The 24,132-nt window shown below is 41.8% G+C and overlaps 1 protein-coding gene across 1 annotated transcript in view; it reads left to right on the top strand.

Annotated features, from left to right (window-relative positions):
* The window catches only part of VWF (von Willebrand factor), a 175,656-nt gene that overhangs the window by 122,859 nt on the left and 28,665 nt on the right, over nucleotides 1-24,132 (top strand). The window contains exons 35-42 of the mRNA XM_054442726.1: nucleotides 6,457-6,677; nucleotides 8,076-8,268; nucleotides 8,476-8,817; nucleotides 10,638-10,837; nucleotides 17,030-17,132; nucleotides 17,575-17,649; nucleotides 19,280-19,384; nucleotides 20,543-20,748. Coding sequence (XP_054298701.1) covers nucleotides 6,457-6,677; nucleotides 8,076-8,268; nucleotides 8,476-8,817; nucleotides 10,638-10,837; nucleotides 17,030-17,132; nucleotides 17,575-17,649; nucleotides 19,280-19,384; nucleotides 20,543-20,748 — 1,445 coding nt within the window. The remainder of the gene's footprint in view (nucleotides 1-6,456; nucleotides 6,678-8,075; nucleotides 8,269-8,475; nucleotides 8,818-10,637; nucleotides 10,838-17,029; nucleotides 17,133-17,574; nucleotides 17,650-19,279; nucleotides 19,385-20,542; nucleotides 20,749-24,132) is intronic.

Here is a 24,132-nt window from a genome sequence, read left to right as displayed (position 1 = left end):
TACTAACTTACTCTAATTCTTCCATGTAAATTGGTGTGCTTAAGATTTGTCTTTTATCTACAGGAGTTAATTTTGTTAATCTCCATTTTCCTAGAAATTTATCCATTTCATCTAGATTTTCACATTTATCGTATAGAGGTCTTCAAAGTAGTCTTTTTTTTAAATTAAAATTTTGTTTATTGTTTGTTTGTATATACTCTAGGGTACAAGTAAAATTTTCACAGTAATCTTTTATAATATTAAAAATTCTTTTTAAATAGTGATTTTCTTTTGTCATTTGTTAATTTATATACATGTCTATTATCTTTTTTCTTGATCAAATTAACTCATGATTTGTCTTTCTGGATGTTTTTAAAAATCAGGATTTCAATTTATTAATTATGTTTAATGTTTTTATATTCTCTACTTTATTGATTTCTGCTTTTATCCTTGCTATTTTATGACTTCTTTCCTTGAATTTTCTTTTAGTTTACCTTTTGTGCTTTTCTATTTAATTGGAACTGGGAATTTCATTCATTTTCATTGTTTTATTTTTATTGACAGAAATGTTTACTGTTAGGAATTTTTCTAGGATCACTTTATATGTATCCCAATGAGTCAGATATGTAGTATATTTATTATCATTATTTTCAAAAGAAATTCTGTACTATCTCTTTTTTTTGTCCCTTTCACCCAGGATTTATATCATAAATTAAAAAAATTTCCAAGTGTAAAGATCTTTTTAAACAATAATTAAAAAGTTTTTAATTTTACTATACTGATGAGAGTATTTGTAATAGTTCTACTTTGTGGAAGTTACTGTTATTTTCTTCGTGATCTAATACATGATCAATTTTTGTGAAGGTGTATTCTCTATTATCAGGGTGTAGAGTTTGAGATCCCTTGCTCTCTTCCTGCCACCCCTCCATGAGAACTACATATTTTGATTTTAATGTTTATGTCTTCTATAGTCTTACTTACCTTTTCCCCATTTTATCTATCTGGTTCTGAAAGGGATGTCTAAAAGTATCCTGTTATTAGTTTGTCTACCAATGTCTCCTTGCTTCTCCTATAGTTTTTGCTCTATGAAGATGGTTGCTGTGTTGTCTGGTGCGTAGATATTCACAGCTGTTATGGTTTCATTGTGAATTATACGGTTCAGAATGCTCTTATTAGTCACATTTAATCTTTTTTTTGGCTAGCATTTTACTTTGTCTGATATTGAAATCTCCATCCCTGTTTTCTTATTGTTTGATATCCTTTGTCTGTCCTTTTACTTTAGCCTTTCTGAATTTTAGTTATATAGCATATAGTTGGGTCTTGCCTTTGAGTCGAATTGAAAACCTTTTTGTTTTAGTAGACAAGTTAAGCCCATTCTCATTTATTGCCATCTTGTGTTTGATCTTCTTTCGTCATTATATTTTATAATTGTTTGTTGTATATTTTTCATTTATAAATGTGGTGATATGTTAAGTATTTGGTGTCTAGGAAGGTTTATGCTTTTGTTCCTGTCATTACCTTTGAAGTTATACCTTTCTAAAATGCCTTCAGGCCCATATTTTTAAATCTAAGCATTCATTAATCAGTTTTTCAGTTTTTAATAGCATTCTTTAACTTCTACCTGTGGCTATCCAACAATCAATGAGGTTATTCTAACTTTTCTTGTTCCCTCCCCTCTCCTGCCATTGTCGAGTTCCATTATTTCTACTTTGTCACAGCATATAACATTTGCACATTAGTCTTCCATTCTTCCTTTGTTTTAGTTTTAGATCTATGACTATATAAATAAAAATGCTCACTTTAGTTCTTTTGTTAACATTTCCTAGTCATCTCTTAGTTGGAGGAAATGTTCTCTAATAGATTTCTTTTTTTTTTTTTTTTTTTTTTGAGACAGAGTCTCACTCTGTGGCTCAGGCTGGAGTGCAGAGGCACGATCTCGGCTTACTGCAAGCTCCGCCTCCCGGGTTCACGCCATTCTCCTGCCTCAGCCTCCCGAGTAGCTGGGACTACAGGCGCCACCCACTATGCCCAGCTAATTTTTTGTATTTTTTTTTTTTGGTAGAGACGGGGTTTCACCGTGTTAGCCATTATGGTCTCCATCACCTGACCTCGTGATCCATCTGCCTCGGCCTCCCAAAGTTCTGGGATTACAGGCGTGAGCCACCGCGCCTGGCCCTCTAGTAGATTTCTTAAGAAGGGCTTATGGGTACAGAATTCCATTAATTCCTATGTATTTAAAACTGTTTTTCTATAGTATTGATGCTAGAAGGGCACCTTGGCTGAATACAGAATTCTTGATTCACATTTTCTTTCACTAAATTTCTGAAAAATGCTGCTCCATTGTTGCCTTGCTTTGTATATTGCTTTTGAAAATTGATACCAATATAATTCTTTTGTCTTTGTAAATTATTTGATCTTTTTGCCTGAAGGCCTGGAAAATTTTTTATGTTTGAAGTCTAATAGTGTACTGTAATATGTCTCAGAGTTGACTGTTTTGGGTTAATTTTTCCGGACATCTGGCACATGACTCCCATACATAGATTTGGTTCTTTTTTGATTTCCAGAATGTTTTCATGAGTTATATTCTTTAAGTGTTAGTTCTGTTCCATTGTTTTGTTTTCTCTTTTAAGACTCCATTTTTCCTCCTGTCTTACATTTTCATTACTGTCTCTTTGATGTTTATACTTTCTTCATTAACTCATTTTCATTCTCTTGATTGGTTTTTTTGCTTTTCTCTGATGCTCTTTATTAAATTTTTATTTTGATGTCATCTTCCTTGGGTACTTATAATTTAGTCTTTATTTCAGAGTTGACTTTGCACTTTTATTACCCACCCCCACCAAGTTCACTGAGTTCTATTTTTATTTATTCTTGTCTTTGTTCATTTCTCTTCTTAGTTTTTGAAATTCTGATGCAAGGTGGTTTTTATTTTTGCAGATGTTCGAGTATATTTAATTCATTTTGAGTATTGTCTCATAGTTTTCTTTTATGTCATAACATTTTGTTTTTTGTTTTTTCCTTTCTGTGGAATTTTCATTAGATGAGGAGTGTTGGTTCTCATTTTCTGATCTTTTGAAGAAGCTTTTATAGACTTGCTTAATCTTCTGTTCATTTTGTGAATTTTGGGTTTTGAAAGATTTCTGGTTCAATGACCCTCCTTTCTATTAGTATAGAAAAGTCATTTCCTTAGTGGTGTGTGTGTTTTTGTGTGTGTGTGTGTGTGTGTGTGTGTGTACATGTGGATCCTGAAGGATTGTGTGGCCTCTGATTTTTCACGTTTTTCTGGACCCTGACTTTCCTGTTTGCTTTATTTTTATGTCTCCAGTCACTTTCCAAGCACCTTTCCATTTCTTTTTGCTCCCAGCCCCCTTGAAACTATGCTTTTCAGGTTGTCACCAAATATTGCGTGTGTTTTTAGCACCTGCTGTGGTCTGTTGGGATACTTTAAAATATTTTTGCCCTTAGGATGGGCTTTTCTTTCTGGTGGTAGTGGTGGTTATAGAGAAATTTTAGGCTTGCTGCCCACTCTCTTCTCTCTTCTTTTCAGTTTTCCTTGGATTGTCCTTGCTCATGACAAAGGCTAACAGCTAGAGGATGAGGGATTTTTGCTAGGTGGGATTTGGTGTTTTTTCTTTTTTACTTTATTTACAGCTATTTAAAGTTTGGATGTTTTTGGCTGGGTGCAGTGGCTCACGCCTGTAATCCCAGCACTTTGGGAGGTCAAGATGGATCACGAGGTCAGGAGTTCAAGACCAGCCTGGCCAACATGGTGAAACTCTGTCTCCACTAAAAATACAAAAGTTAGCCAGCTGTGGTGGCGCATGCCTGTAATTCCAGCTACTTGGGAGGCTGAGGCAGGAGAATTGCCTGAACCCGGGGAGGCGGAGGTTGCAGTGAGCTGAGATCGTGCCATTGCACTCCAGCCTTGGTGACAGAGTGACACTCCTCTTGGAAAAATAAAATAAAATAAAATAAAATAAAAATAAATAAAATTTGGGTATTTTCTTGTTTTCTAGTTATGCTGAAGGCATGCTATTTTTCATAGTAATTTAATTTGTTCTTACTGTTCTTCATTGTGTTCAGAGGATATATATCTTCCTACATATTTATTTGCCTTGTGGTTTATTTTATTCTCATGATCGTTGGGGCTGGCTCCTTGACTTGACTATATATATATATATATATATATATTTTTTTTTTTTTTTTTTTTTTTTTTTTTTGAGATGGAGTCTTGGAGTCTCGGCTCACTGCAAGCTCTGCCTCCCGGATTCATGCCAGTCTCCTGCCTCAGCCTCCCGAGTAGCTGGGACTACAGGCGCCTGCCACCATGCCCGGCTAATTTTTTGTATTTTTAGTAGAGTTGAGGTTTCACCATGTTAGCCAGGATGGTCTCGATCTCCTGACCTTGTGATCTGCCTGCCTTAGCCTCCCAAAGTGCTGGGATTACAGGTGTGAGCCACCACGCCTGGCCAACTTGACAATATTAATAGCTGAAGTATTAGGGCCCACTTTGGCTACCTGGATGTGTTTTTGAACATTTGCATTTTGCTAACAATTCACTTTAGTATCTGATATCGTTACATTTTGACAATCAGCCAAAAGTTTTAATATAATATTCAATCACAAATATTTGTATTGTCACTTGGAAAGATAATGAGTAAGAAGATGTTGAAGAAAAGGAGAGAGATGAGATAAAATGATTTCAGGAGATATTTATGGGTGATATACTTTACTCTGTGATAATATTTTATAACTGTGCAGTAACATTTTGTTATATAACTCTAATGTATTAATTTTTAATTGGTTCGGCCTAACTTTCTCTATGTCCTGAACATTGGAATGTGTTAATATATATGGCTCATTAAAACTAATCACTAAACTGGAGTATAATGTGATGGTTTGTTGGGAGGTAATTTGGTATTCTGGAGATGGAGGGACCTCAAGTTTTAATATACCTACAATACAGCAATTTATGAACTATTGAATTTATTTTGTGGCTTATTCATAAAGATTTGGAGATCTGTTTGTTAAACATGCACATGTGAGTCGTGCAGTATTAGGTAGGCATTTCATCTATATTGCAACTAATTCTCACAAGAATACTAGAAAGAATACTAGAAGGTATCGATTATAGGCCTATTATGCAGAGGAGATAGGAGAGGATCAGTAAAGTTAAGTAACTGATCCAAGGTCACAGTGCAAGCAAGTGAAACAGAAACCAACCCCTAGTTTCTCTGGCTGTAAAGTACCCATTACACAGTCACAGTTCATCTTAGGGTGGGCAGAGCCATTCTCACTAACTTGCCTTGTGTGAGCTAAAACCATTTCTTTGCCTTGTGATTTATTCCATCCTTATGGCAGTTGGGCTGACTCCTTGACGTGACAATATCAACAGCTGCGTGTTGGGGATCACTTGCAGCATGGATGTTAGTAAGCCAGTAGTATTCAGTACTGTCACTTAGAAATGACTGACTGCTCAAGGACATAGGGGATTTTTAGTAGAACTTCTGGGGAGGCTGCTTAGCTCTGATGGTGCCTCCAGACCCGTCATTTGTCAGTGGTTGTGCTGCTTGACAGTAACCCCCATAGGGAGAGGTTGGCTCAGGCTTGGCTATGAGTGAGGGATGTTAGTGGGGCCTCCCTGCTCCACCGAATCGGTGTCTCAGCTCTTGGGCATGTATTCACCTGCCATTGTAGATGTGGTCATGGTTTGTCTGGAAAGCTTATCTCCAACTTTACTTAGGTCCAAGATTAGCTTTCAAATCATTTATGGTGGTGGTGCCTTCAATGTGAGGATTTTTATCAAATCATCTTATGTAGGTGCAAAATGATTAGTATTCACCAATAATGTTTTAATAGGAATCTTGAGAATTTGCCGATTATGTGAATGACTCAGGGTCAAATGAGGGAGCATTGAGACTCAACCATTTTTTTTTTTTTTGGCTCTGGAAATATTTCTCATGTGCGATCTCTTAAGGGATTAAGTCAACATGGTCACTTGTACCATTACCTTAGTCACTTGGCAGCTGAAAGGACACATGTGTCTTTAGGTGAATTTTCTTTACAATGAGATCATGAGCTCATAGCTTGCTTAGCTTTTCTTAATTTCAACGAGTTATAACGTCCCTGGAACTTAACTTTGTTTTCTGGGCCAAGGCATCCCTGTAGAATGGATTATTCACACTGTACATTTACATTTTTTAGAAGTGTGGTTCTATAATTTGCCACATTTTATGTAACATTCTCCAGGAAAATATTTGATGGCCAAGTGTTACTTACCTAAACCTCTCTACCTCTCAGAGCCCCAGTTCCCTCATCTGTAAACAAGGAGGAAATTGGTCTATATGACCTCAAAGGGCCTGTTCCGTTCTCTGCTGTATTTATCTGTGTGCAACTTGGTCACACCTGCCTGTCTGCATGTAGTAGGCATGGGGGCTTGGATAATGTCACATCCATCCTCTGCTTCTCCCTGTCCAGGCGTGTGCACAGGCAGCTCCACTCGGCACATCGTGACGTTTGATGGGCAGAATTTCAAGCTGACTGGCAGCTGTTCTTATGTCCTATTTCAAAACAAGGAGCAGGACCTGGAGGTGATTCTCCATAATGGTGCCTGCAGCCCTGGAGCAAGGCAGGGCTGCATGAAATCCATCGAGGTGAAGCACAGTGCCCTCTCCGTCGAGCTGCACAGTGACATGGAGGTGAGAAGTACTTTCTGTGGATCTGTGGCAAGGCAATAGAATGTCAGGAAAACCACGTGGACCTGGTGGCAGTTGGTTTTAGTTGATGCTCTTGTTAGGAGCTCTGCCTTCTGCTTAAGTAGAGGAGAGGAGTACCACTTTCTTAGAGGGGTTTATTGCCATCCTCTTGTCTTGGCGTGATTTCATGTTGTTCCGGGCTCAGATGTGCAAGACGGAATCACTTTTAGATAGCATAAAATTGTGAATTTAGTGCCAGTTTCTGGCACTGGTGGAGAATTGGGATTGGCATCAGGATTGTTTACTTGGGAGGTATTATGAGTCCAATGCCTAAGCCCTGTAAGCTTTCCAAAGGGAAACATTTACAGCCTAAATTAGGTCTTTTGAAAATATTTAAGGCCTACATAAAACGTCAGGCTCCAAAATTTGAAAAGAAAACTGCAAAACTGATACATACATATATATATGATTGATTAAATGCTTACAAAAGGTTACATTATGCCAACTTCTTTACTTGTTCATGTAGAAATCATAAATATTTCATTGTGTGAAAACAACTTGTAGGCTAGATTTTCTCACTTTGCAAGAATTCCTGAATTTGAACAATAATTGCAGAAAAATCTTAGCTAGTCATATATCAAGTGAGTAACTCATAGCCAAAAATTAAAAAATCAAAATGATAAAAAAATCCTTCCAAAAATTTTACAGCAAAATTATATTCATTGTGGAATGTGAGTACATTTTAATGTGTTTGATGTGCTATATGGTGGGGCTGTTCAAGAAAGAGCATCTAGTGGTACACATACACACAAAGAAGACTTAAAGTGGTCCCATTAAAACACCGGTGTCCAACCTGTTGGCTTCCCTGGGCTACACTGGAAGAAGGATTGTCTTGGGCCACACGTAAAATGCATTAACACTAACGATAGCTGATGAGCTAAAAAAAAAGGTCTGGGCATAATTTTCTGATATCCACCACCACAGAGAAGCAAAAATGTCCTTGCATTCAAAGGGTTGGACACAGCTGCTAGATGCTCCTGGAGACACTGCTCTGATGAGTTGGCAATAAGGCGACTTTCCCAGCCTGTCTTAAAGGCATTGCCCTTCTCTGTTGAGTCACATAGACTCAAGGTTCCTTTTAATCTCCAGGCTTTCAGGTTCTTGGTGCATGGCCACCCATACAGTATTATAACAGCCTGTTTTCTGGTCAAGCTCTGTAAACTCAAGCTCTGTTTTCTAGTCAAGCTCTTCTTTATCTTAGAAGAGCTGCCGACAAATATCAAGGTTTGTGGCTAATGTTGCAGTTGAGTGTGATGAATGTGCAGGAACTCTCAGTAACTTCCCTAAAAACCTAGGATTCCTCATTGCTAGGACTACAGATGAGCTTTCTTCTTTGTGCAGGTGATGGTGAATGGGAGACTGGTCTCTGTTCCTTACGTGGGTGGGAACATGGAAGTCAACGTTTATGGTGCCATCATGCATGAGGTCAGATTCAATCATCTTGGTCACATCTTCACATTCACTCCACAAAACAATGAGTTCCAACTGCAGCTCAGCCCCAAGACTTTTGCTTCAAAGACGTATGGTCTCTGTGGTAAGAACATTTTGTCAACTCCTCTTCTCCCCCTGCTATACATTTATAAACCTTAGTTGCTCTACTCTGAGGCTCTTGGATGCTTATATTTCAGGGTCTAGTAGCAAGGGTCAGATTCTGGTGAGGATGAAGAATGGCCCGTCTCTGGCATCAATGTTTTTGTATCCAGGGCCACTCAGTTTATCTTTTTTTTTTCTGTTTCTCTAGGGATCTGTGATGAGAACGGAGCCAATGACTTCATACTGAGGGATGGCACAGTCACCACAGACTGGAAAACACTTGTTCAGGAATGGACTGTGCAGCGGCCAGGGCAGATGTGCCAGCCCATCCTGGAGGAGCAGTGTCTTGTCCCCGACAGCTCCCACTGCCAGGTCCTCCTCTTACCACTGTTTGCTGAATGCCACAAGGTCCTGGCTCCAGCCACATTCTATGCCATCTGCCAGCAGGACAGTTGCCACCAGGAGCAAGTGTGTGAGGTGATCGCCTCTTATGCCCACCTCTGTCGGACCAATGGGGTCTGCGTTGACTGGAGGACACCTGATTTCTGTGGTGAGTCTCCAAGTTACCTCTGAAAATCCTGGAGACCAGCTAACTGGGCTTGCTCAGCCTCTCTGTGCCTCAGATTCTTTATCTGGCTAATAAGGATGAAAATCCCTGTATTTCATATGACCTGGGATTACAGTTAGGATCAAATAAGATGGAAGGTGTATATATATATATACACACACACACACACATATATATGTATATGTATACACACACACACACACACACACACACTCTGCATGTAGAATTTTTATGTAAATTAATGCATGGTCCTTTCCATTAGTATTTCTATAGTTCAGACAAATGCGATTTTAATGTGTTAGACACATATAGGCATCTGTAAAGCGCTGTGTAACCAGTCACATTGAATTTGAAATTCCACCAAGCTTTAGCACATGCTTACAGTGTAGTCCATGCCTGAGCAGGATTTTGAAGTGCAAGTAGAATCATTTGGTTGCCAAGAGTCTTCTCAATTATAAACACTGTAGGATTGCTAGTGCAGATAGCCCCTCCCCAAAGTCAGCTTCCCTACCTGGACTTGGCATTTATTTAAAGTGTAGGGGAAACTGAAATGAATCAGATATGGCTCCTGTCCCTCAGGGGTGCTGGAGTGAAAAGAATACTGAACTTGAAACCCTCAGTCATCAAATATAATCCTCAACTATTTTTTTGAAGGAAATCAATATGTACATGCACGGTAGAGCCTCAGAGTTTGTCATCATGGAACTGTCAGCAGCTCTGAGCTGGGTCTGGAGGACTTGGGCATCCTAGTCCCCGCTCAGCTGGTGGATGGACTGTTCTCTTAGTCTTTCTGGACCTCAGTGCATCCTAGAATGAGATAGTTGGCCTAGATAACCTGTAGGTTCCTTTGGGCTCTGATTTTCTGAGGCCATGTGGATGATACTGCCTCCTCCCAATCAGCCTGCAAATCAAGGGGCAAATGTTAGTTTCTAAGTTACTGGAAGCACTTTCTCTGCATACTGATTTCTTTGTGTACCTCCTGGTTATTTACTGTGCACACAGAGGGAAATCTTTGGTGCTCCAAATCCTTGGAAACTTCCTTCATCACCTGCCTGCCTTGGTGCCTTGAGGATGTGAGGAAGTTGTTGAGCGAATCAGAACAAGGGAAATGAATCACCTTGTAGCTTCTCTCCCAAGGCAGTTCTTCATAGCTGTGGATTCCTAATTTAAAGATGCTTTTAAAGCATAATAGACATATGTATTCAAAAAAGGACAACAAAACCTACTAAGGACACACAGGTTTGCAACATTTGTTAGGACTAGATTTGGCTGCAAATAGCAGAGAATTGTAATTTTCTGTCATATAACTGATCAGAGGCGGTGGCTACAGCTGATTCTGGGCCTCAAACTGGATTCTAGCTCCTTGCTCTGCCCTCAGTTGTGTGTGGTCTTTTTCTTCATGGTCTAAGATGGAGCTCTAGCCATCACATTCATGCTCCAAGCAGGAAGCTGAGGGAAGGAGGGAAGAGGGTCAAGGAGCATGCATAGCTGTCTTTTAAAATGGACTCCTGGAGGCTGCCATGGGATACTATACTTTCTCTTACAGTTCGTTGGTCAGAGTTAGTCACGTGACTACACTTAGCTGCAAGAAAGGTTGGGAAATATAGTCCTCATTCTGGTGGTGGTCATATGCCCAGCCTAAAGTTCTGTTTCTATGGAAGATAGGGAGGATGAAGATTGGTGGAAAATAGCCATCTCTGCCCTGGCGAGTTTGTCTGATGATTAACCATGTTGAATCAGCTGTGCCCATTTCACTCTGGCTGGTGTGGGCCTTTGCAAGTGACCTCCTTCTCTGTCTACAGCTATGTCATGCCCACCATCTCTGGTCTACAACCACTGTGAGCACGGCTGTCCCCGGCACTGTGATGGCAACGTGAGCTCCTGTGGGGACCATCCCTCGGAAGGCTGTTTCTGCCCTCCAAATAAAGTCATGTTGGAAGGCAGCTGTGTCCCTGAAGAGGCCTGCACTCAGTGCATTGGTGAGGATGGAGTCCAGCACCAGGTAGGAGCCTGCGCCTTTCACTTCCCATGGGGCTGCTTCCCTCTTGGGTCAAAAGGGAGAAGTGTTCACCAATGATGGGCTTCTTCCAACTGTGGCAGCAGGGTTGACTCTTACGGGGATCATTAGGGATAGGGAGGCAGTATTGTGTAATGGCTTTGCATTCAGATAGCTCTTGGTTCAAATCCTGCATCTGTCATGTATTATCTGTGGGATTAAACATCAAAGTGTTGTTACCACATTATTATTATTATTGTTATTACTATTGTCTTTATTATTATAGTCATTTAAGCAGAATGATATAGGAACCCAGGAGGGAAAGGGAAAAGAATATTTTGTGTCATAATGTCTGCCGTTGTTAAGAGAGATTGTGTACCTTGATTGTGCTAAACACAATATATTCATTATCTCAGTGTTTTCCAAAGGTGTATTTTGCAGGGTATTAACAGTTACTTGTGGTCAAGTGAGTTTAAAGAACACTAGCTAACCATAGTTAAACAGGTTTCTTTATTGCAGAACTCTTTAGAGTTTTTAATATACTACTGTACCTGGCAGATATTTAAGGAAGTTTTTGTTTCTCAAACTTACTTGATCATGGAGCGTGTGTGTGTGTGTGTAAGTGTGTGTGTGTGTGTGTGTGTGTGTGTGTGTGTGTGAGAGAATCCCTTGGGACTGGGATTCCACAGAATACAGTATTGTATCCTGTATCCCTCATAAATACAAAAATCCTATGAAGAAACTAAGACCTAAAGAGCTTAGTAAGTTGCCCATGGAAACAATTTGTAAGTAATGGAGTTGATCTCAGAATTTGAAGCTCTATGTGACTCCAAAGATCTGGCTCTTTCCACTATATGAAATGGCCCTTTTGCTGCATCTTTTTGGGCTGATTTGCTGGGGAGTCACTGAGTCATCAGTTTTTTTTTTTTTTTTTTTTAGCTCTTTGGGAGTTATTGAGTGTATTTTGAAAGCATATTTACCAAACTCCTCCGTCTTGGCCTAAAATGGCTGTCATCTATCTTCAAAGTTGACCCCGTGTACATTTGTAGGATCTGGGGCAGTGCGTGTCTGTGCACATGTGAACGTGCACATGTGAATGTGTGCAGTGGTCCTGTCCTTCATCCTTGACAGTGATACTACAGACCGTGGTAGAGATAGAAGCATATTTGGCTTCTAGGAAAGGAGAATGTGTTTTGTGATCATGGGCTGCACTCAAGACCTAATGTCTTCATTGCCAAGGAGGACCATTCTTGCTAAGTGGACCAAGCAGAGTGACTTAGCACTATGTTCAACCATGAATAGGAGAACTCATGGTAAATGTAGCTAACCAGCCTGCAGAATAATGAAAACAACATTTCAGTAACTACACTATTCTGTCCCTGATGTTATAAGCCAGGATAGGAACCATTTTATATGATTCTCCCCAAAGCTCTGTGGGGTCATAATCGCACATCCTATTGAATGGATGAGACTGAGGCTCAATGGCATGAGGTGATAAAGCTGGGACTTATATTCATAGCATCAGTCATCCTATAGTGTCCTAGCCCTGCTATTGACCTCACTGGAACTGTGAACTGAACTCTGGGCTGACTCATGTTCATTGGAGCATGGGTATCCATTAGGGCCATTACTTATAGTCACTTACAGTGACCTCATCTGCTCTAGTTTAGTTGTTGGGCTTTATCCTAGTGGATCCATTGTGCTCACTGTGGAATAGGTGAGCTAAAGTCCTGCTCTACTGCCGTGTTTCAACTCGCCAAGTTAAGTAATTGCCTGTTCTGTGATATTCCCTAAATGAGTTGACAAAACCTTATTTTCCTCTCCCTGATTTGTATAGCTCCTGAGCTCCTGCAGGGCTTGAATGATGTGGACCAATATACATATGGGGCTAGCAACCTGTGGTAATTTCAGACTGGTTTTACTAGTAGTGGCAAAATGCTTGCTCTCAGAAGGAGACAGAAATGATCTTTTCCTTGGCGTTCTGTGATGAGAAGTGAGCTCAAGTTTGCAGCATTTCTGGCTCCATGAGTGTCAAATGTCTGCAAGGTCCTGAGAGCAGGAAGACTGTGAACTCTACCTTAGTGTCTCCAAACCCCTATCCTTTGCTTCTCCTCTCTGGCCCTATTTTCCCCTTTCACTGCCCACCTCATCTTCAGTCCAACACATTAGAATATGCATTCAAGTTGTATAAAGCTTCCATCCAAATATTTTGGATGTAGAAACCGTCTTATAAATACATTTTAAAATCAGGTAAAATAAAATTAGTTAATTGAAAACTTTGAAAACAACACAGCCACTTTTAGTGATTTCAGAAAATACAGTTTAAATGAATGAAAACAAACGTCATATCCAGCCACATGCATTTTCAACTTTGACTTTCAAAGCAGAGAAAGAATAAAAACCTAATATGAAGAACATTTCCATTAAATAAACTTTTTTTTTTAACTGAAAAATAAAGCCCAGAAAACCTTTTATTCAGGGAAATAAACTAGGGTATAAAACTATTGTAGTAATTTCAGAAGAGCAAAATATTCACTAGTTTTCATAGCTCTCATTTATTTTACAAAACAGAGTCTAAAGAGGTGAGCCTTTGCAGTAAGATCAGAAGGGACCAAGAGCCTGCACAGGCTGTCCCTGGATCAGTGGAGCTGCTGGTAGTGGTGAGTGCTGTACTGACAGGCACAAGTTTAGCAGGAACCCTGTCCATGGCCCAGAAGCTCTGGCCTGTAGTCTCCTTCCCTCTCCCTTAGTCTCTGCTGTCCCTAGCTGGGCTCAGTGTTTGCATTTCATTTGCATCCCCCATCAAATCGGCTGTTGGTGGGTGGTGCATGATGAATTGCTTGTGTCCTTCTTTGACCTTGGGCCTTGAAAATGTCAGTTTTCCCCACCTCATTCTCTGCAGGCCACTCTCTTGTCACCTTCATTCAAACTTTAACTCCTGCTGGCTCTCATACCTGTTCTGGCCTGGGGGTGGTCACGCCCGGGCCCTGGAACCTGGCGATTGCGACAGGCCTGCCTGCAGTTGGCCTGGGCTTGTGCAGCAGTGCCATCTTCTGGCCGCGTTGCTGCATAGCCTGGCCAGGCCTGGAGAGCCACTGCAGTTGCTTTTAGAAGCTTATTTAGCCTTAGCTTTTTAAAAAAAATTTTTTGTTTTTATTATTTCCCCTGTCTTGGGAAGGCCTTAAGCTTCCTGAGAAATGAAAATCCACGGCGAAGGAGGTCGGACACCTGCTTTTGGTCATCTGTTGTATGTTACCCATTCTCAGGATAGTTGGAAAATTGTGTGATTTATTCTTGAGTTTAAAGATCTGAGGTCTACGTTTAAAAGGAGAGAAAAAAGAACACTGAAACATATACAGAACATGACTCTCTCCTTCCTCATCCCCTCATGTCTGCCAATTCGACCCCCTGCCCCAGCCCTCTGAGGCCAGCGCCCTGGGCCCCTCCCTCCACCTTCCCAGCTGGATTGACAGCTGCTGTGTCTTTTCTGGTTTTTATTCCTAGTCCTTCGCTTTTCCATCCTGCATGCTGTTGCTAGGGTTGTCTTTATTTAGCTCTTCTCTGTGAGGCAGGGTCCTGCTTATGCCTCCAGGCCTGCACCTGCCTGCCAAGGTAAGGCAAGTTCCTGCAGTGGGCACACAGGGCCTCTTCCATTGTCTTCAACCACCTGCCTCACCTGTGATGCCGGGCACTGCAGGAGTGTTCCTTTGTCTGTGCCTTTGTTAGCTGTTTCCCACCTGGAATTCCTCCTCCTTTCCCCTTTGCCCAAGTCTTCCCGTGCTTCATAGGTGTGCCCTTGTGAGACTCTCTGGAGTACCCAATCTTAGTGGACTCTCCTTTTGCACTCTTACTGCTCTTTTATTTTTTATTTTTACAAACAGCTTTATTGAGATATAATTTACATGCCACAAACAGCACATATTTAAAGTGTACAATTTGATAGGTTTTGACATATGTACACACCTATAAAACCATTGACATAACCAAGATAATGAATTTCCATACCCAAAGGTTAGCTTATGCCCTTTTAAATATATCCCTCAACCCTAGACAACTACTGGTCTGCTTTCTGTCACTTTAGATTCGTTTACATTTTCTGGAATTTCGCATAAATGGAATCATGCCTATGCACTTCTTTTCTGCCTGGCTTCCTTCACCCAGCATAACGCTTTTGGGATTCATCCATGATGCTGTGTGTTTTGATAGTTTTCTCCTTCTCATTGCTAGGTAGTAGTCCACGGTGTGTGTGTATCACAATTTATTTTTCTCATTCAGATTTTCACGAATGAGTCTTATTTCCTCAACTTGACTGTCAGCCATTTGAGGGCTAGGACGGTGTGTTCAGACCTGCCTATGATGGGCACTGTGTCTGTCGATGAGAAGCAGTTGTGCTGCAAGAGGCTAGGCCTGTGGTGTCTGGGGCCAGAATACTAAGTTCGAATCCCGGATGTGCCACTTGGTCAAATTTCTTAACTTCTTGGTACCTCAGTTTCATTATTTGTGAATATAGATAATACTACTTATCTGGTAGGGTTATTATTAGGAAAATAAAGTAAGTAAGTGTAAAACTCTTAGAAAAATACCTTGAACATATTTATTATTAGTTATCTGTGAGAGGCAGCAGAGCATGGTGGTTTAAAACCATGGATTTGGGCCGGGCATGGTGGCTCACACCTGTAATCCCAGCACTTTGGGAGGCTGAGGCAGATGGATCACTTGAGGTCAGGAATTTGAGACCCAGCCTGGCCAACATGGTGAAATCCCATCTCTACTAAAATACAAAAATTAGCTGGGTATGGTGGCACATGCCTGTAGTCCCAACTACTTGGGAGGCTGAGGCAGGAGAATCACTTAAACTCGGGAGGCAGAGGTTGCAATGAGCCGAGATCATGCCACTGCACTCCAGTCTAGGCGAGAGAGTGAGACTCTGTCTCAAAACAAACAAACAAACCAAAACCAAAACATAAAACAACAAAGAAACAAACCATGGATTTGGATTCAAATCCTCACTCTGTCGCTGTGCCTGTGTGAACCTAGCAGGCGCCTTAGCTTTCTCATTGGAAAAGTGAGGGCAGTGGTAAAAAATATCCTCACCATAGGATTGCAGTGAGGATTACATGAATGATTTAAATAAAGCCCTCAACACAGTGGCACATAGCAGGTGGCATCTGAATGTTAGCTGCTATCATTTATTGAGTGAGTGAAAGGTGTCAAGGGCAGGACCAGAGGAGTTAATCCTGAAGGAGGGCAGGGCACTTTGGGGGAAGGGGGCCTTACTTGGGGGTCTTTGATCTTCCTTCTTAGCCGACTGATTGCTGACCGTGGAAGTAATAAGTAAGACCTTCTTGACCTGGGAACTTCTTAGAGGCCTTTGAGCTACTGGATAAGAATGTGTTTCTTCAGGGGCAATTTCACTTGAATTTAATTTTAAGTTTAAATTTAACTTCATGGTTGAATCCAGAGGGAGACTGAGTCCTGGCTCTGCTTCTTATTAGTGGAGCTCTTTGCTGTGTACCCTGTGCGAATCAGAGTTTCTCACTCCTTACAACAGTCCTGCAAGGCAGGCTTGAGTACGCTCATTTTACAGGTGAGGAAACTGAGGCACAGCGGAATGCAGCCTGTATTAGAGTTTGGGAGTTCCTGACTTCAAAGCCTTGTGCTGTGGGGCTGTGTGTAACTTTGAGAAGGCTGCTCTCTGCCCTGGGCCGTCTCTCATTTGAAAAATCAGAGAACCGCACTCAGGCCTCTAAAGTCACTGCGGGCAGCAAGAATGTGATGCTTTCAAGAGTTTTGCTGTCCTCCCCACAGCTCTTCCTACGCTATTGTCTGAAGTCAATTTCAGAAATTTTTTTCCCCAAGCAACATCCCAGTTTCTCCTTTGGCTTGAGAAATGACTAGCAGTGCGATCCAAGAACTCTCATTTTTCTTTCTTTGCTTGCTTTTAGCACTGTCAACAGAGAAGGCTGTAGTGAAAGTTTCCGCATGTTAGTTTACAAAGCAATGTGGCAACCACCTTTCTGAAAGCCATTAGAACCTCATAACCTCCTTTCAACCTGCTTTTGTTTGCCTGTGAGGCTCTGTCAGAGGGCTGGCTCAGGGACTGGCCCTTGCTGGAGGCAGGGAGAGCTGACCTCTGTGAATTCTGGGCTTTGTACCTAGAATGTCCTGTGCCCTCTCTGAACCTCGCTTTCCCCTCAGTTCCTGGAAGCCTGGGTCCCGGACCACCAGCCCTGTCAGATCTGCACGTGCCTCAGTGGGCGGAAGGTCAACTGCACAACGCAGCCCTGCCCCACGGCCAAAGGTGAGAGTCCTCCCCTCCCTGGTGCCTTCATGGAGGAACAAGGGGCCCTGCAAGGCCCCCCAGCCACCCATCTTCACCTCTGGCAGAGCAGACTCAAACACTGGCGCCTAGAGTCCTAGAGTGGGTGGGCTTCCTTGCCCAGCCTGCATTTCCCATCGCTGGGCCTGGGAGCCCCATTCTGCACCTGGGGTCGACATTCTCAGATTAACCCTTGCCTCTGGTCCCCAGCAACGCTCAGACTTAGAGTCCCCTGGAGGGTAAATGTGAGGGTGTCAACAGGAACATGGGGACACTCATCTGTCAGAGGTCCTGTGGCCTGGATCCTTGTGGGACGACCATACAGAACTCGTACTAGTTTTCAGTGAGCAAGAACATTTCAAATCCCTCCGAGGCTGTCCCACCACTAATTTCTCTGACTTTTGTGGCTGTTCCTTTCCTCCAGATCCGACGTGCGGCCTGTGTGAAGTGGCCCGCCTCCGCCAGAATGCAGACCAGTGCTGCCCTGAGTATGAGTGTGGTATGTGTCCCACCAGGGGGCTGTCTCCAGGGCCTAACCCCAGCCCCAGGGGGCACCACGTTGAGGGTGCTGAAAGGTGTCTCTGTTCCCAGGCACAGGGTGTGTGAAAGGAGGTGGGTAAGGACCGACTAGATACTCCAAAAAAATGGAAAGGGTTACCTCTGGAGAACAGGATTTGCTTCCTAGAAGAATCTACTATAAATTACTAAACACAGGTTTGACAGGATTAATACAAGAATGGGGTGATTACTGAAGAAAAGGTCATGCCAAAGCAACCCATTTTCCTTTTCAAAAAGATTTTGAGGCTGCTAGATATAGAGAAGACCACACACTGGGCACCTTGAGTTCAGCAGGTTATTTGCTAGAGGTGTGCGTGCTAGCTTTGCAGGCTACTCTGTGAATAGTGGGCTGAATAATGGTCTAAGTCCGTGAATTCAGAGCTGATGGAATTACGGTTAGCATGGCAGGAAATTATTAGTGCCTTTGTCCCTGTCCTCTCCAGTGTGTTTATTGCTTGTACAGATGAAGACCTAAAGCACAGGCTTGTACAATTTGCAGTGATGCAAATCTTGAAGGGAGAACAGATAGATCAGGGGACAGTCCAAGCAACTAAAAGAAAATCATGTAATCGGAGAAACTTATTTGTACTCATGAAATTGATCAGAAATAAACAAGTCCTGTAGGGGAGGGAGATGTGGCTTGAGAACAATGTAAAGGAGGTCTTAGAATGTTAGCAGTAGAGAGAACTAGAGGGATCATTTACTTCAAGCCCCTCATTTTATAGACATTACTGGGCTCCTACAATGTGCTGGGCACTTTGCCCTTATTATTTTGTGAAATCCTCAGACTGATCCTATAAGGTAGAGTTCCCACCTTCCAGAAGAGGAAACAGGTCTAGAGCATCCAAGTTGACTTGGCTGAGATGTGAAAGCCCTAATGGATGATAAGAATAATCAGTATGTGACTTGGATTGATCGATCTATCTATCTATCTGTCTATCTATCTATCTATCTATCCATCCTATGTATTTATCACCTATCCTATCTCTATCTATCTAACCTATGTATCTATTTATCATCTCTTCTGTCTCTATCTAACATATGTATCTTTCATCTATATCTATCTATGTATCCTATGTATCTATCATCTATCCTATCTCTATCTAAGCTATGTATCTATTTATCATCTATCCTCTATCTATCTGTCTATCATTCATCTATCTATCTATCTATCTATCTATCTATCTATCTATCTATCTATCCATCTAATGTATCTAGTTATCTATCATGTATGTATGTATGTATGTATGTATGTATCTATCTATCTATCTATCTATCTATCTATCTATCTATCTATCTAATATATCTAGTTATCTATCCTGTATGTATGTATGTATGTATCTATCATATCTATCTATCTATCTCATGTATCTAGTCATCATTCTATCTATCTATCTATCTATCTATCTATCTATCTATCTATCCTAACCTGTGTAATCTCTGTCTCCATCATCGTCACTTACCTAAAACAGTAGAAGTCTGCATGAATAGGAATGTAGTGTCCCACTCACAGGTAATAAAAGAGTAACCTTTCTGAACTCTGCATGGACGTCTCTCTTTCTGGCCCTCAGTGTGTGACCTGGTGAGCTGCGACCTGCCCCCGGTGCCTCACTGTGAAGGTGGCCTCCAGCCCACACTGACCAACCCTGGCGAGTGCAGACCCAACTTCATCTGTGGTAAGGCCTCTGTGGATGAGGAGGGGTGGTGTGGCCTTTCTCTCCTGGTGTGAGGGAGGCCATCCTCCTTCTCAGGGACCTGGTCCAAGATGACATCATTTCCTGTTTTCTACCTAGCTGAATCTGGGTTGGGAGTACATCTGGAACAGAGGGGTTAGGGTCACACCTGCAAGGAATCCTTCCGGCTGCGTGCTGCTGAAGGATACCAGGTGTGGGCACAGCCACAGGCACCTCCTTCTTGGGTTTATGAAGAAGCAGCTGGGGCTGAGATGAGGTGGCCTCCAAATCTAATCTTTATTTACGCCTATCCTCCTGTATGTCATTGAGGGGAGGGAATGTTTCCTTGACTTCCTCTCATCATTGGATCTTATTCCCAAATTTATAGTTTTTTTCCTTTGAAGGTGTATATATGTAATCACTATATACTATAATTTAAACATAGCGTTGGACTAAAATAAGACACGACAAGAAACCAAATTCTGTATTTACCTCCCGAGAATCCCCACTCTAACTCCGTTGGCGTTCTTGTCCTGCTGATGTGGACACTCACCCGACTTCCTAGATGTGAGACTTCAAGGTGGGAGGAGAGCATATTGTGTTTGAAGGGAACTGGAAACAGGCAAAGGACACAGGGACAGGATTTGGTCTTTTAAAAGTGACATTGTGGCTTTGACAAGATTGCTGGCAATCTTTCATTCCACACTGATTGCTGGCGGACCTAAACTGTAGGGTATTGTTCTAGGTACTGAGGTGGTGATAGGATCACAAAAGCTCCTGGCATAGAACAGTGCTTAGCAGGGCATGGTGTACCCAGACCTACTGGACTTAGAGATTCTACATCTGACACCTCTGAGAATCAAGGAACCCACCCCTTCTAGACGTACGTGGGAAAGTGATAGAGCAGGGATGGAGCAGCCTTCACTTCTCCTCCATTAGAGTTGCTAGCTTCACATTTCCCTTTTTGATTAATGTTCATATTTTTCTGCAGATGGACTGCTTTTGGTAACATTGAGTAACTCCCAGCCTGTGAGATTGGCCCTCGCACATTTCTGACTTAATCTTCTGAGTCTAAAGCTCCCTGGCACCCTATAGCATAGCTGAATACTTAATGAGCCCTGGCTGGGTGCAGTGCTCAGTGTGGCCTTGTCCTACCCTCAGCCTGCAGGAAGGAGGAGTGCGAAAGAGTGTCCCCACCCTCCTGCCCCCCGCACCGTTTGCCCACCCTTCGGAAGACCCAGTGCTGTGATGAGTATGAGTGTGCCTGCAACTGTGTCAACTCCACAGTGAGCTGTCCCCTTGGGTACTTGGCCTCAACCGCCACCAATGACTGTGGCTGCACCACAACCACCTGCCTTCCCGACAAGGTAAGGACTGCTCAGCTATTAACTATCAGTTAATAGTTTACTCATTTATTTATTGCTGTCAGTTTATCCTTCTATCCACCCATCCATTCATCCATCTACCTACCCATCCAATGTTTACTAAGCAACATGTGCTCCTCATGGAAGATTTGCATCCTACTCAGCATTCCCTTCTTGCCCAAACCAAGTGCTACAAGGCTTGGTGGGTGGGCAGTCAGCATTCCAGCTCAGCCTGAGTGGAAATTTAGTTAACTCAGGAGGCATTTCTTGTGAGCCTACTATGTACTAAGCATGGCTAGGTGCTGAGGTTACAAATAATGTGTAGGACATGGTCTTTACCTTTATAAGCTTATTTTAGGTTAGCTAAGGAAATAACATGATTGCATGGATTATTTAGATATCAGTCAATAGTTATACGTACATATATATGTGTTTATTTATTTGTTGAGATGAGGTCTTGCTATGTTGCCTAGGCTGGTCTTGGACTCCTGGGCTCAAGTGATCCTCCCACCTCTGCCTCATGAGTAGGTGAGATTACAAGTGCACCCCACCACACCTGGCTAAGAGCAGTTAATAGTTTACTCATTTATTTATTGCTGTCAGTTTATCCCTCTATCCACCCATCCATTCATCCATCCATCTGCCCATCCAATATTTACTAAGCAACTACTGTGTTCTAACAGAATTGGTACTGTACTAGGTGCTATGGGAGAAATGTTAAGATGAAGTTCCTATGTATGCTCTTGTTAGTATATATGACAATAGTCTATAAACTGAATATAGTAAAGTGTCAATGAATGGTACAGATTTTCAATACAAATAGCAGTCTTATAGGTGAAAGAGCCACCAAGATTAGCTATCATTAAAGATTTAATTGATGGAGTAGGGAAGTGAAGGGCGCGAAAGTGGCGGAGTGAGAACTGAAATGAGCCAGAACTGCAGCAGGAAGACCTGAGCATAGTCACAGCTGCTGCATTGAGGGGAGTCCTGACATGCATGACAGAGAAGCCACAGTCATCTCTCTTTGGAGCCTGTTAGGGCTGGAACAGATCTTTATTTGTCTGGAATGCTTAAGACCTCTGTTCCCCTCTAGATGCTCTTCCAGCTCAGGGATTCTAAGCACGCAGTTTTGGAGAAGTGGGAACAAGTCTAGGAGGCTACGGTTGCTGCTGCTGCTTTCTTATATCTCTGTTCTCCTTCTCATCTTCCTGCCCGCCCCTCCTGCCTTGCCATTTTTCTATTAATGTTTCTTATGTGTTTTTAATCTATAGTAATGCCACTCCCCATTTTTATGCCTTTGATTTGTTGGGGAAGCTGGGTCATTTGTCCTGTAGAATGTCATGAATTCTGGATTTGACTAGCAGCTACCTTATGGTATTGCATAATGTGTTCCTCTATCCCCTGTATTTCCAGTAGACTAGAAGTTAGACCCAGGGGATTCATTACATTCAAGGTCAATGCAGTAGGGAGGCAAGAATACCTGATCAAGGGTGCCATGTGCATCACACCTAGAGGCACATAATGTCCAGCTGTCCTCCCTTCCTCCCTCCCTCCCTCCGTCCCTTCCTTCCTTCCCTCCTTCCCTCCTTCCTTTCTCTCTCTCTTTCTTTCTTTATTTCGTTCGTTCATTCTTCTTTTTTTTTGAGTCTCGCTCTGTGACCAGGTTGGAGTGCAGTGGCATGATCTCGGCTGATTGCAGCCTCACACTCCCTGGTTCAAGCGATTCTCCTGCCTCAGCCTCCTGAGTAGCTGGGATTGCAGGTATACGCCACCACACCCAGCTAATTTTTGTATTATTAGTAGAGACGGGGTTTCACCATGTTGGCCAGGATGGTCTCAATCTCCTGACCTTGTGATCCACCCGCCTCGACCTCCCAAAGTGCTGGGATTACAGGTGTGAGCCACCGTGCCTGGCCCAGCTGTCCCACTTTCAAAGATAGGACTGATTATGTGTTCAGATGAAGTAACCTATTTCTGCATTGTGAAGTTTACCCCATCAACAATTTAGTTCATAGTTTTAATATTTATAAGTGTTTGTTGTCTAAGATTTAGTATGTCATTAGGAGTTTCAAAATTGTGACTTTTCTCTACTTCTATCATACTGATTGCATTTATTAACTGGAATTCTCCCATAAGAAAGAACTTTCTCCCAATTGCTTTCAGTTACCCTGAAATAAAATACTTTAGACAAAGTAGAATAAGTGCTTGATTTTTTCTTCTCCAGTTTTCATAGCCATGAGTTGATGCTCCAGCAACTGTCAAGGACAGCCAAAGAGGTTTTTTGTTTTTAGCTGCATTATGAACTCATGGATTCTTATGTGTTTGATGTGTGTTGATTCATTGTAAACTTTATTTTTTTTTTTGATATTTAAGTTGTCCTCCCTGGGGTAAATGGGGGCTCCTTTAAGTTGGCTCTGGAGCCTGTTGGCATGGCCTCATGAGTCTTTCATAGCTTTCTTGTTTTCTGAAACAGTAAGGGGTGCCAGGCTCACCCTGGGCATTTCCTGCCCTAGTCCTTGGATCTGCCATTTTGACAAAAGTCCCCCTACCTTTTAGTGAAAGTGGTATTTAGGTGGTATAATCTGGGTGCCAAGAATATTTATGACTCCTGGGTTGCCACTGCCTTCAGACCTTTTTGCTGAACAGAGCTTAGAAATGCATATTTTAAGACAGGATAAAAACTCGTAAGTTTGTAGTGGTATTTCTGATTCAAATGAAATTACAGGACTTTACTTCTTTGATTTTTTGCTTGTATCACTTCTCTTCTAAGTTGAAAATTCTGGTTTCCTAACATAATTAACTACTTATTTGCTTTATCTTGCAATATACCTGTAATAGTTTCAAAACTAACCTTTAATCCTAGCACTTTGGGAGGCCGAGGTGGGCGGATTACCTGAGGTTGGGAGTTCAAGACCAGCTGGCCAACATGGTGAAACCCCATCTCTACTAAAAAAATGCAAAAAATTAGTTGGGTGTGGTGGTGTGCGCCTGTAATTCCAGCTACTCTGGAGGCTGAAGCAGGAGAATCGCTCGAATCTGGGAGGTGGAGGTTGCAGTGAGCCAAGATTGTGCCATTGCACTCTGGTCTGGGCTACAGAGTGAGACTTTGTCTCAAAAAAAAAATAAATAAATAAAATTTCCTTTCAGTTCTTCTTGTCCTAAAAAAAACTCATTGGGGGATATATAGTATAAATGCTAGGTTTTGAAGTCATTTGAAATAACTATTATTATATTATGATATTATATATTATATAATAATTATTATAAATAATAATTATGTGCCACTGACTTGATATCTAGTTAATGAGCTATTTCAATTTGTTTTCCATTTTTAGGGATTGCTTTTTATTTCTTTTAAAATTTAAGATTACTATGGTGTAAAACACT

The sequence above is a fragment of the Pongo pygmaeus genome, chromosome 10 (assembly GCF_028885625.2).
Source record: "Pongo pygmaeus isolate AG05252 chromosome 10, NHGRI_mPonPyg2-v2.0_pri, whole genome shotgun sequence".
Lineage (NCBI taxonomy): Eukaryota > Metazoa > Chordata > Mammalia > Primates > Hominidae > Pongo > Pongo pygmaeus.
Note: the sequence above shows the minus strand (reverse complement) of the source record. Positions and strands in the feature narration are given on the sequence as shown.